The sequence below is a fragment of the Callorhinus ursinus genome, unplaced genomic scaffold (genome assembly GCF_003265705.2).
Source record: "Callorhinus ursinus isolate GAN/ISIS: 27379988/994484 unplaced genomic scaffold, GSC_fseal_2.0 scaffold20, whole genome shotgun sequence".
In the NCBI taxonomy this organism is placed as follows: Eukaryota; Metazoa; Chordata; class Mammalia; order Carnivora; family Otariidae; genus Callorhinus; species Callorhinus ursinus.
Window position 1 is genome coordinate 28,682,487 of NW_027397082.1, and position 13,728 is coordinate 28,696,214.

A 13,728-nucleotide genomic window follows, 5' to 3' on the forward strand; every position below is an offset into this window, starting at 1 on the left:
AATAAATAAAATCTTAAAAAACAAAACAAAAAAACCCCCAAGATTTATTTTTGTTACTATTATAAAGACAACTTAAGTTAGGTGTTTCCATTATTTGTGGTGTTATTTGCAATGATTAGCCTTTTATATACAAACTTTTTCTCAACTTCTTTAAGAGGTACGGGTTATCTGAATTGAAGTGCTGAATGCCACCAAGTGACATAAAACACTTTCAAAAGCCAAATGCTCAGGTATAGGATGTGGAAAAAATGCCTTAAAATGGCATGTGTGGAAGAACCAACACATGGGTAGATACCAAGAAGAGATTTTGATTTTGGCTACATTAGTATAAGTATAGTTTATAGAAAAAAGAAAGGATCATTCTATCATAGTCCTAAAACCTCACTTTGGGTATTAAGTTAACCTCTCAGCAAAAACCACTAGCCAAGGATAAAGACAATTTGGAGAGAACTAAAATTGACCATGATGGAGATGGGGATGGGGTGAAAGATAATAGCATGTTTAACTTAAAGAATTCTTAGGGGACATAGAGCAATTTTCTTCAAATACTTTTAAGACATGTATAGTAGACATTTGGTTTTTGGCTACTCAATATCACTTGATATGTATCAGCCACTGATACATATTTTGTGACTCACTTATCCCTTCAAATTTATCCGAAACTAGTACTGCCTCTGGATTATTAAATTACAACAGCCATAACATTCCCATTTTTGCTTAGGTCAGTTTGAGCTGGGTTTTCTGCCATCTGCAACTAAGAGTTCTGTTACAAAATGTCACCTCTCACAAGGATTAGATCTTTAAGGTCCCTAAAGACAGCCCAAAATGTGTAAACTTCAGGCCAAAAGTCTTCAGTTAAATGGAAGGAACAAACTTCTAAGAAGGACTATCTGAAAATGAAATTATCATTTAGGAAGATAATTCAAGGTCTACGTTTTGATGGTTAATTGATAAAGGACTCTGAGGTCTTTTTTAAACCCAAGACCATGAAATTATCTCTAAATAATTTTAAATTTTAGGAAGGCAAGCACAATTAGTGACAAAATTTGCAGTTATTATAAACATACTAATTTTAGTTCAGTATTTACTATAGAGTATTTTTCATATGCTGATTTTATACTTTTTTGGTATTTATGACTTCTTATATATTGGTCTGTTATAATATCTAGTGAATTTTAAAGTCACTTAATAGACTTTAAAGTCTAAATATTTAAGTAGAGGCTTATAGCTGTATTGTTGTTTTGATATCATAACTGTATTATGTTGCATGTGAATTTCCTACTTGGGAACACAACCTTAATTACGTTATTCCCAACAGGGGAAAACGACTTGCTGCAAAATAAAATATTTGCTGCAAAATGTGACAAGTGCTTCTACTGATTGATAGGTCAGGACTTCAGTCCTGAATTTCTGAAATACTTAAGTAAAAATTATTCCCTTCCCCATTCTTCCTTCTTGAAGAAACAAATGAAATGAGCAAAATAAACAAAAACAGCAGGGACTTAAGTAAAACAAACATTTTTAAAATTTAATTTATGAAATACATTGCAGTATGGATGTATGTTTGAATATGCATAGAAAAAATATCTAGAAGGATACATATTAAATTGTTAACAGGTTACCATGGGGGTGTAGAATTAGGGAAGGGTGAGGGGGATGCTCTTTTAAACTCATATGCTTCTGTTATGTTTGAAATTTTACAATGAGAATTCATTACTTTTATAATAATCACAATCATAATAGAAAAATTTTTTTTAAAAAGTAACAAAAAGTAAAAAACACACAAACATGTATACAGTAGTTTTAAGAGCTACATTAGAGGTATGGAGAATTAAATCACATGGCACACTTTTCCACTAATACTGTGGTGGTAAATATAATTGTGTAGTACATAATCAAAGAAACATTAGAGAAGCTACTTTTAGCAACATCCCAACTAAAAATGTCCCCTGGGATAAGAGCCCTTAAACAGTGACCCTTCAAGACGGATATTAAAACTGAAAGCAGGGCTTAACTATTCCTGTAGGATCTATAGGAAAACATGTCAATCTGAAAACTTTAGACAAAAGAAAAAGCTTCACAGAAGTAACTTTGGAATACTAAAGGCCAGAAACTGGGAGTACGAAAACAATGCAGTTGTTTTCAAAAACAAACACCAAATCATAGAAATCTTGGTAATCTAGGGACATAGGTTAGGGATATCTATTTTACCCATTTGTTTATCATTTCTCCCAATTTCTCAACTGGGTTTTCTACCTCAATGAGTTTAACCTAAACATACTGGAATTTTAATGGGAAGGAATAAAATTAATTTCATCTAGATTAGTTTAGGTTCTTCTTGTTATAAAAGAACCAGAGAAACATCAGACATGGGGTTTTCCATTATTCTTTTTTTTCCTCACAACTATTTCTAGCTACTTAATGAACATTTTGGGAGATAATACTTGTGATTTCTCATGGGTCCCTTAAGTTCTGTATTTGAAGAAATCTTTTTTTTTTCCTATTCTAGTTTTTTCTCCTTTTATTGAAGTCACCACAGATGACAAGCTTTTTATTATGAACTTTTTTCTTTCAACAAAGAGGATTCTTTAGGTGACTATCAGGTTGATGGTTAAATATTCTCATCAAAGTTAAAACATCTGTAACTGGAAGGGTCCATCTTTTGCAAGCTACATAGTTAAGAGCTTAACTAATATAATTTTGCATTCCTGAAAGAGTATTCCTGACCTAGCTGTCAGGGTTTATGCAGAATTATACTATGTGAGTAATATGGAAAATTTGACAAAATTTAATTGAAAATTATTATAAATGGCAGAGATAAAGAGTATAAAGTCATAATGGCCATACTATTTTTAAAAGTTACAAGAGCTGAAATGTTTATTTCTCAATGGATTATATTAATTTTAAAAAAAGAAAACAGCAAAAGATTCATCATTATGTATATATGAAGTATTTAGCATGATACTTGGTACATAACCATTCAAAAAATGGGCTCTATAATGAACAATGAATTAAAATAATAAACAAAAAAAATATAATGACCCAAAATGGAGAGGAAAGCTTAGAACTAATTTCCTAGAGTATGTGTTTAAATAGAAAGTCGAAGCTCACAGAGAGCAGTAAGGAATTCTTCATTTTCTGGGTCTACCTTTTGGGCCCTCTCATAGTACTCAGCAGCTTGCCTCTTTTCTCCTTCCAGCTTGTAAACAAACCCTAGGGCACTTAAACTCTGCACATCTGAAGCATTGTGGCCGAGTCTCTTGACAGCCAATTTTTTCAGAGCACTTGTCAATTTGGTGCGTAGGGATGACCGGTCTTTGACCTTTAAGGCTTCCAAATAATGGTGGATAGCAGTACTTTCTGATTTACGGTGAAATTCCTGAAAGCGGCCATAGTGATAATGGATCTGATGTTTGTGATCATCAGTTATGTTCTCCAGACGAAGAGCTTTCTGGAAAACGTCTTCAGCATTGCTATACTGGCCTCCCTCAGCATACATGTTGGCCAGATCCGTGTAGGCAAATGCAAACATAGAGTCCTTTTCCACAGCTGCTTTGAAATGAAAGATAGCAGATGTAATCAGCTCATCAACTTTCAGTTTATCCTTTCCTTTAGGTCTGTTGCGTGTGACCTTCTTGATTTGGATCATTTGTGCCCTATAGCAAAGTCCCATCTGGTGATGCAGGAAAGAAGAGGTTGGTGTCACCTCCAAGGCCTTTTTCAAAAGTTCCAGAGCTTTGTCCCAGGAATTTTTTCTCCTGTAGAATTTGGCTGCATAACGAAGGACATATGGTTGGGATGATATCTGGTCCAGGATTTCTTCAATATACCTTTCCCCTTCAGCTTCTGCATGTACATCTTGAAGCTTTAGTGCCAGAAAAACCTTAATGTAGGAGTTATCTGGGTTCAAGGTAACAGCTTTCCTCAGAGGGCCCAGGGAAAAGCTCTTTATAGACCCTTCTCTGTCAGAATCATCCAGCCGATACACTGTGATGGCATAGCCGATGTTAAATTCTGGATTATCAGGTTCAGCTTCCAAAGCCTTCTCAAAAGCCACTTTAGCCTTTTGGTAATACTTTCCTCCAAATTTCAAGAGTGCCCACCCTTTTTCACAGTCAATCTCAGGACGCTCCAACTTGTAGTTAGAAGGACTGGACAATTTCTTGCAAACATTCCCTATCTTGTCTATATACTTCTGAGATTCTTTGAGCTGGTCCAGGTGATAATATACCCAGGCATAGTTTCCCCAAGTGACCAGACTTCGTATTTCCTCTTTGTCTGAGTGTTCTTGATGGATTATTTCTTCTGCTTGTTCCAGGCACTCTAGAGCATCTTTATTTTGGCCTTTCAGGTGTTTCACATAGGCCAATAAGTTATAAAGAGTGAGTCTGGATTTTGTAGTAAGAAATTCAAGCTGTTGACCAATTGTATCTTCCACATCAAACAGATCAATGTCTTCCTTAAGTAAATTCCATGTAAAGTGACATTCTAACTCCAACAGAATGGCCTTCAAGGAGTCCTTAGGAATTTCACTGTCAAAGATAAAATCCCTTTTAATTTTGAAGAAATGAAGGAAATAATCAATCTTTAAATCTTAATATACCGTTTTTGTTTAACAACAATTCTACCTTTTATTTGATCTTACAGTTCAAGCACTAGTCGCTATATCTTTATACTGGTTTCCTTGGTGTAGAGTTAAATTCTAGAAATATTCTCACTACTTATTGCAAAAGCAGTTCTGGAGAGATGACAGGGTTCTCTATGTCACAGGATATCTATTTCCTTTTGGTAGTCACTAACCCACAAGTACCTCCAATTTTTACAGAGGGGAATTTAAAATGTTTTATTTACTTGCCTTGAAAATTAAGAATAATATACACACAGTCAATAATTAATACAAAAATTCCATTTCTATATTATGAGTAGGAAGGGAGAGAAGAGGTGAGAAATAAGAAAAAGGAGTACATTGAAGAAGACACAGAAGCCACACCAATATATCATTTTTGCAGAGGAAGAAAGGAAGGGAAAGAAGAGAGGGAGGAAGGGAGAGAGAGGAAGAAAGAAAAGAAGAAAACCTCACAGAGAAAAGACATAGAAACATAGTAACTGGCGCCTGGGTGGCTCAGTCGGTTAAGCAGCTGCCTTCGGCTCAGGTCATGATCCCAGGGTCCTGGGATAGAGCCCCATGTCGGACTGTCTGCTCAGAGGACAGCTTGCTTCTCCCTCTCCCTCTGTCTGCTGCTCTGCCTACCTGTGCTGTCAAATAAATAAATAAAATCTTTAAAAAAAAAACAAAGAAATGGATAGTAACTGGTATACCAAGAGATGGGGAAAAGCATTAAGTTTTAGATAAAAGGAGAGTAACAAATTTCCAGAGATGGGGAAAAGGCACAAGGAAATTTAGTAAGCTTAACAGATTTGATATAAGTGCCACATCCTTCTGACCTCTGGGGTTGTGGGCAACAATGGCTAATGCCTATTATTACCTTATCATTGCTCTTAAAATTCACTTCACAAATATTTGTTGAGGTCCCTTTGTGCAAGGCACAGTGTAATCTCTGCAGGGCACACTGGAAACACTATCTCTGAAACTAGGAAGATAAAGGGGGAAGGAAGGGCAAGGAAATATTTATTCATTACTGAGACCATTTTACGTGCAAGAGCTTCTAAATAATCCTAGGTATGTAACTGTGAACAAGACGCAGCCCTGCTTATACAGAGCTTATAAGTAAACAATTACAATTCAGCAGAAAGTTCCATGGAAGTGACCCAGGAAGTGTACATAGTCCAGTGCTGTGGACATCTGTGGTTTTTACTCGGTGAGGACCCCTTCTTTTGGTTTCCATTTCTGGAACATCCTCTCCCTCTACTCTCAGTCTATGCGATTGGAAATGGACTATCTACCGCTTAGTCTGGGAAGGCACATGATATTCTAGCCATTCCCTGGTCCCATTGATTTATTCAGAGATAATCCAATTAAAATATATTTTTTGCTGAAATGGGACTTTGATGGAATGATCTCCCTTCCTTCTAAAAATTTTAAGTTGGTAGAATATAACCTTGGGTTTGCTGGTGGCCAGCAAACTTCGGAGAGTCTGCCTGCCTAAGACTCTAATAGAGAGGAAAGCAGAGCTTAGGAAGAAAGATAAACTGTTCACGATAGTGACTAAACAGTCTTGCCTGGATCACCTTGTCTATCCCTGGACTTCTATTTACTTAAAGAAATAACCTCTCTCTGTGTGTGCCTGCTTAAGCCACTCTAAATTAGGTTTCTAATGTCTCCAACTGACATAATCCTAATTAACATTCCCGGTTTTATTTTTTTTTTTTTTTTGCTGATAGTGGTAGTGTGGCAGTCAAGAAAGACTTTCTCAGGTGTGCCTGGGGGGCTCGGTTAAGCATCTGCCTCTGGCCCAGGACGTGATCCCGGGATCCTGGGATCGAGCCCCACGCTGGGATCCCTGCTCAGTGGGGGAGCCTGCTTCTCCCTCTCCCTCTGTCCCTCCACCCTGCTTGTGTTCTCTCTGGTTCTCAAATAAATAAAATCTTAAAAAAAAAAAAAGACTTTCTCAATCTATGATTAACCATAATTAAGAAATGTACAGAAAAAAATTCCTTAAGTCTTCTCTCAAAGAGGAAAATGCCCTAATTATGGGATAAACAGTATACAGAGCATGTGTGTGTGAATGTGTGTTTATTTCCCTTTCTGATGCACACAAAGCCCCCCACACCCTTGTATGTAAAATATAAATATATAGTTGTATAAATGTTTATGGGAACTATAGTAATAGGGCCATCAAAACATTTATTGACCACCTCATGTCATATATGGCAAGCAATATCCTAGTTGTACTGGATATAGTAGTGAACAAATTAGAAAATGGCTCTTTCTTCATGGCAATTCCATTCTGGAAGAGGAAGGAACAAAAGGAGTTGATGGAAAACAAATATGGAAACAAATCAGTATGAAAACAAATAGACAACATAATTCCAGGTAGTAGTAAATGTTAAGGAAAAAAAAATCAGAGTAATGGGATTAAGGGTGGTGGTGGTTGGGGAGGTACTTTAGTTATAATTATGAAGGGATAGCTTTTGTAGAAAGGGGCAATTGAAGTAAGATCTCAACAATGAAATGGAGGGAATCATAAAAGATCTGAGGCAAAATGGTCTAAGCCACTGCTTCTCAACCAGGGTGCTTTTGCCCCCTAGGGGATATTTGGTAATGTCTGGAGATAATTTTGGTTGTCACCACTGGAGGAATGCTACTAACGTCTACTGGGTAAGGCCAGGGATGCTGCTAAATATCCTACAATGCTTGGAGTGGTGGAGGGGTGGGAGGGACGGGGTGGCTGGGTGATAGACATTGGGGAGGGTATGTGCTATGGTGAGCGCTGTAAATTGTGCAAGACTGTTGAATCACAGATCTGTACCTCTGAAACAAATAATGCAATATATGTTAAGAAAAAAAAAGAAGATAGCAGGAAGGGAAGAATGAAGGGGAGTAAATCGGAGGGGGAGACGAACCATGAGAGATGATGGACTCTGAAAAACAAACTGAGGGTTCTAGAGGGGAGGGGGGCGGGGGGATGGGTTAGCCTGGTGATGGGTATTGAGGAGGGTACGTTGTGTGTGGAGCACTGGGTGTTATGTACAAACAATGAATCATGGAATACTACATCAAAAACTAATGATGTAATGTATGGTGATTAACATAAGAATAAAAAATTTAAAGTATTAAATATCCTACAGTGCACAGGTCAGTCCCAACAACAATGAATTATCCAGCCAGAAATGTCAATAATGTTGAGACTGACGAATCCTGGTTTGGGCTGAGAGGCCAGTGAGTGCAGAGGCCCTGATGTGAGAACAAACTTGGTGTGTTCAGGGGACAAAAGGAAGAAAAGTGTGGCTGAAGCATAGTAAAGAGGAATAGCAGAAGATGAGGTGTAGTAGTAGGCAGGGACAGATGATGCAGGGTTTGGAAGTCCATGATAAGGAACATAAATTTTACCCTAATTGCAATGGGAAACCACTGGGGGAAACTTTTTAAGTAGGAAAATGATAATGTTTGATATAAGTTTTTAAAAATTCCCTCTGGCTGCTGTGAGGAGAATGGACAATCAAGGGTCAAAAGAGGAAGTTTGGAAACTGATAGGGAAACTATTTGTTCAAGATTTACTGAGAGGTACAATGTAGAGGGCACTGTTCTAAGTGTTGGAATACAGCAATGAACAAAACAGAAAAAACAACCTGATTTCATGTAGCTTATATTCTAATAGGGCAGTGGGGTGTGCCAAAAAAAGATCAAAAAACCAAATGAAAATATAGAGTATGTGAGATGGTTATAAAGACAAAAATAAAGCAGAAAAGGAGAAAAAAATGGGAAGTTGGCAGGGGGTTTGAGAGGTGGTTAAAATATAAAGAGCATGGCCAGAGCAAATCTCCCTGAAAGAGACATGAAAGCAGCTGTTAAGGAAATCCAAGGAGAGATGATGCAAGCTTACCCTGTGGTTGTAGTGGAGGGTTGGTGAGGACTGGATTGGTTACATTTGAGGCAGAGCTGACAGGTCTTTCTGATGGATTAGGTGTGGGGAGGGCCATGAGGAAAAGAGAGAATCCAGGATGATTCCTATGCTTTCGACTTGAGGGAATGGATAAATCAAGAGGCTTATTTGGAAATGTTAATTTTGAGATGTCTATTACACATTCAAGTGAAGATGCCAAGTATGAAGTTGGATATTAATGAATACAATACTGGGGATGAGGAGGAATGAAGTTAGAACTAAGGATATAAAATCGGGAGTGACAGACATGCAGATGGACTTTAAAACCACAAGATCTAGAATTAAATTACCTAAGGAGTGAGCACAGAGAAGGTTAAAAACTATGCTGTAAGACATTCCCAAGTCAAGTAGACTAGAAGGACCAGAAAGGAGGCAAAGAAAGAATAATCAGTGAGGAATCTGGAAAACTAAGTATCAGTGAAAGCCTAAGGAAGAAAATATTTCAAGAAAGAGAGATGAATATTCAATGTGTAAAATGATTCTAAGAGACTGAGTAATTGAGGACAGAGAAGAGATCACTGTTTTGGCAGGAGTAAAGCTGTGAGGACTGTGATAAGTGTTTCACTAGAAAGGTAGGGATGAAAACATTACCAGAGGGTGCCTGGGTGGCTCAGTGGGTTAAGTGTCTGCCTTTGGCTCAGGTCATGATCTTGGGTCCTGGAATCAAGCCCTAAGGTGGGCTCCCTGCTCCACGGGGAGTCTCCTTCTCATTCTCTCTCTGCCCGCCCCCCCCTCCACGCTGTGCTTTCTTTCTCTAATAAATAAATAAAATCTTAAAAAAAAACACCAAAAAACCAACAAAAAAAACATTACTGGGGTGGGCTGAGGGGATAATGTGAGGTAAAGAAGTAGATATGAGGAATAGAGGCCACTCTCTCAAGGAATTTTACTATGAAGGAAATAGAGAAATAGAGCTATATCTGGAGGAAGGCTGAGGGAAATGTCAAAATAATTTTTAACCACATATTTTCAATAACCTAACGATATGCCAGTAGGAATGTTCCAGTAGTAAGGGAGAAAATGATGCTTGTGGAAGAGAGGCCGGGATAACTATAAGATGGAACATGAAGCTGAAGTGAAACTATATATTGTTAATATTCAAATCTTTATCTCCAGCTTCAAACTCCTAATCATGGTTGCTATGCCCATGTCATCCAGCCCATGTCTCCTTCTCTAGCCTCATTTTGTACAACTTTCCTTTCACTTCCTACACTCCAGCCATACAGGCCTTTAAAAAAATTGTTATTTCTTCTGCCAGGTATGTATCTACCTCAGGGCATCTGCATGGGCTTTTTATTCTCTCATTTTGTGAACTCTTCTAGGGCTTACTTATTCTCACAATTCTGCTCTTGGCTCAAATGTCAGCTCTTCAAAGAGGTGTACCCCTGACCACCTTAGCTAAAGCTGTACCCTACCTTGCCAGTCATCCTAAAGTCTAGTCTATCACATTTCCCTTTCTGTATAGCACTAACATCAATATTTGGTGGGAGTTGGGAAGGAGGAGAAGAGTGCTTTAAGTCAAATAGTAGATTGATGTTTTAAACTGAATCAGACAGAGTTTTTTAGCAACTGGAAAGGGGCTGTCCTAATAGCCGAAAGTGACAAAAGTCACAGAACTGAATTAACTGCACAATTAGTAGTAGTGATTTAAAAAAAAAGCATTTCATATTTATAACCTTATCTCTGATCTAATCTCTGATCTATCCCCTGAATTCCAGACTTAATGAATTTTTATTTTTTTAAAGATTTTATTTATTTATTTGACAGAGAGACAGCAAGAGAGGAAACACAAGCAGGGGGAATGGGTGAGGGGGAAGCAGGCTTCCCACGGAGCAGGGAGCCTGATGTGGGGCTCGATCCCAGGATCCTGGGATCATGACCTGAGCCGAAGGCAGACACTTAACGACTGAGCCACCCAGGCGCCCCGACTTAATGAATTTTTAGCTCACACCTTCAGTTAGAAGTTCAATTGGCATCTCAAATAAACATATGCAATCCAGAAATCTGGATTCCTTGAGCTTGTTCCTCCCTCAGTCTTTTTTGGCACTTCTTAGTTCCACAGGCCACATAATCCAGGAGTAATCTGATTCTTCTTCTCTCAACCTCTCATCCAATCCAATTGGAAGTCCTGTTAATCTAACACCCAGATAAATCTCAAATCCATCCACTTTCCTCCATTTCTATTGCTGTTTTACTCGTTTAAACCACAATTATCTTTCCTTTGAGCTGGGGTGAAAATCTGGGCTCCCAGCTTTGGCTCTTGATCCCCTCAGAGTCCTACTAAACTTTTGAAAATGTACACCAGATGATGTCAGTCTCCTGCTTAAAATCTCCCAATGGCTTCCCAACACCCTTAGATATTAATCCAGCTCTTGCCACATCCCACAAGTTCCTAAAGAACTTGGCCTTATCTACCTGTCCAACCTTTTCTCCTCCTACTCTCCTCTTCATTCACTGTGTTTTGGACATATTGACTTTCCTATCTTGAACATATCAAGTTCAAGGACTTTAAACCTGTTGTTTTTACTCTGGGAATGTTCTCCTAAATCTTGGCATGACTAGCTCTTTCCTGTAACTCAGCTCCAACATTCTCTACCCAGGAGGCCACCCACAGCAGAAATATCTAAAATAGCCCCCTCCATTCTAGGTCACGTTCTTTTTTTTAATAAAGATTTTATTTATTTATTTATTTGAGAGAGTGAGAATGAGAGAGAGAGAGAGCACATGAGAAGGGGGAGAGTCAGAGGGAGAAGCAGACTCCCCGCCGAGCAGTGAGTCCGAGTTCCAGGACTCCAGGATCATGACCTGAGCCGAAGGCAATCGCCCAACCAACTGAGCCACCCAGGCACCCTAGGTCACTTTCTTAGGCCATTACATTATTTTCCTTGTAGCTCTTAATACTTTCTGAATTGTGTTATTTACTCAATTATCTATTGTTTATCTATTTCCCCCATTTAAATGTAAGCCCCATAAGAACAGGGAGCTTGTTCTGATTTTATATTTTTCAACACTGTGTCCCTAGCACTGTGTCCCTGGAATCTATTATTCTAGGCAGTTAATAGAAGCTCAGTAAATAAATACTCGTTGAATGAATGCAATTGTATACTGGCAGTTTCTAGCATGTCCAGCCCAGAGGTATAGGCTTAGCGTAAAAAGTACCTGGATTCCAGATGAGGGAATTCTTACTAGTTCTTCACCTCCTGCTAATGGCCCCAAACTTTCTCCCATTTCAGTTTTCCCTACCTCATTTGTCTTTATATCTTCGCACACTCTCTGTCTGGCTTCATGTTTGGATTTTGAAAATAAGTTTTGGACTGTTTCCCATGGTCCTGACTGGGAAGCCTGGTATGACTATCCCTTGGTAGTTGTTCTTTTCTCTGGTGTAACTGCACCAAAATCATGGGCAAGACATCCCCTTAACAGCCTGCCTGGGCTTACCAGCCCCCTGCCCATCCATAGAGTAAAATGAACATCTGTTTCTGTTGCGAAGGTTTACACCAGCCACCTCAAGGACGATGAGGAAGGCTGCCTCAGGTAATATGAATGTGGCTGTGAGATCTCAAGGGGATATTCAGTCACTGAAGTGCCTTGCCCAGACTCTGCGGAATTTACGCCCAACTGGATGCCACGAGAAGTTTTATTTTTCAAACCTTGCTTAATTTTTAAACTCGGTCTCTGGGAAGCTGGCAGAGAGGCTATTGTGTCTGAAGAGGCAACCTTTATCTTTAGGAAATTTGGGGGGTTTTGCCATGAAGAAGCAGTCTTTCATTGTCCTTGGGAGACAGTCCCCAAGTGGAGTCCACCCCTCTTCCAGCCCATCCTGCATACCACACATAGTGCACCCCCCTTTCCTTCCTCATTTCTTCAGGCACCTTCCTGATACCTCCTTCCCTTCTTACAGATGTTAGAAACAAAGCACTTATTAAATTTATTTTTTACTTAAAATAATAATAAACAACATTTGCAAATATTATGTATTAAGCAATCAACTAACCCCACAGTCCTAAGATTTGGAGGTCATTGATTTCTACAGATAAGAAACAGACTCACAGAGTTTAAGCAACTTTGCTTTGGGTCACCCAACTCGTATTCCGAATCAGGACTTAGAAGAAAGGGCTATCTGCTTCAGGAGCCCAAGATCTTATCCTCTCATCCCTCAGCTTACTAAGTGCGGACGGTTCACTCATCACGCACAGGGCAGGGTGCCAGCCCCTGGGGATACAAAGCGGGTGAGGAAAGGTCCCCCCCACCACAAGGCACTAAAGGAGACAGAAGGGGACACCCCCCCTCCCCAAATAGCGGACTGGGCCGAATAAGAAACTGGACGCGGCACAAAGGCAGCTCACAAGAAGGGAAGAACTCAGACCCAGAAATCAGAAAGGCAAAATGGCAGTAGCCGACCTAGGTGACAACTGCAGGGCTGCGGGCAAACCGTGTCTGCCCACATCGGGGGAACGGCAGCTGCCGTCCCAGGAAGGGGAGGAAGGCGACGGGCCTCAGGAGACCCGTGCCACGTAGGAGCCGCCCGAATGGCCCCGGGGGCGGCCGCCAACCAAACACAGTCGTCGCCGCCGCCGAGAAGAGCCGCAGGGAGGGCACAGGCTCCCGGGTCGCATCGCCTGCCCCCCTCCCCCGCCCCCGGCCGGACAGTCCCGACTGCCGACGCCCAGGAGGGTCGGGGCTCCGGGGAAGCGCGCGCTCGGCCACCCTCCCCGCCAGGCCCGACTCCAGACGCCCGGGGCCGAGACAGGGCTCTCGAGGGGCGCCCCCAAACCCGACGCCCGGCGGCCGGGCGCGAGGGGCTCGGCCCCTTGAAGGGCCGCGGCGCTGCGCTGGCAACGGGATAAAAGAAAAACACCGGCTTGAAACAAAGGCCTACGTGGTCTAGGGCCAGAAGCGGGGAAAGCCCTTACCTCATGGTGGTTGGGCGCTGCGGGCAGTCCCCTCGGGCTTTCTCCTCAGGACTGGGATCCCGGCCTGCGGAGCGGCGGGGCGCGCGCGCGGGCGGGCTTTTGCGCGTGCGCGGGGAGTGCGATTGGGCGGTGGGCGCTTCCCGCGGGGCGTCGGCGGCGCGAGGTCGCAGCCCAGGCGTTGGCTTTGTTAAACGCAGGACCAGAGCGGGAAAAGGGAGCTGGAAAGTGAATCTGATCTCGGACTAGGCGGA

General features: G+C 40.9%; 1 protein-coding gene across 2 annotated transcripts; it reads right to left on the minus strand.

Annotated features, from left to right (window-relative positions):
• Nucleotides 1-1,507: 1,507 nt before the first annotated feature.
• IFIT5 (interferon induced protein with tetratricopeptide repeats 5) lies at nt 1,508-13,728 on the minus strand. 2 transcript variants are annotated; one of them, XM_025880946.2, is made up of 2 exons: nt 13,478-13,728; nt 1,508-4,532 (listed from the first exon to the last, which is right to left on the minus strand). In XM_025880946.2, exons 1-2 carry the CDS (start codon nt 13,480-13,482, stop codon nt 3,089-3,091), a joined length of 1,449 nt encoding a protein of 482 aa, XP_025736731.1. In that variant the 5' UTR covers nt 13,483-13,728; the 3' UTR covers nt 1,508-3,088. The 2 variants fall into 2 exon arrangements, with proteins under 2 accessions (XP_025736731.1, XP_073760577.1); XM_073904476.1 differs by lacking the exon at nt 13,478-13,728 and adding an exon at nt 5,487-5,509.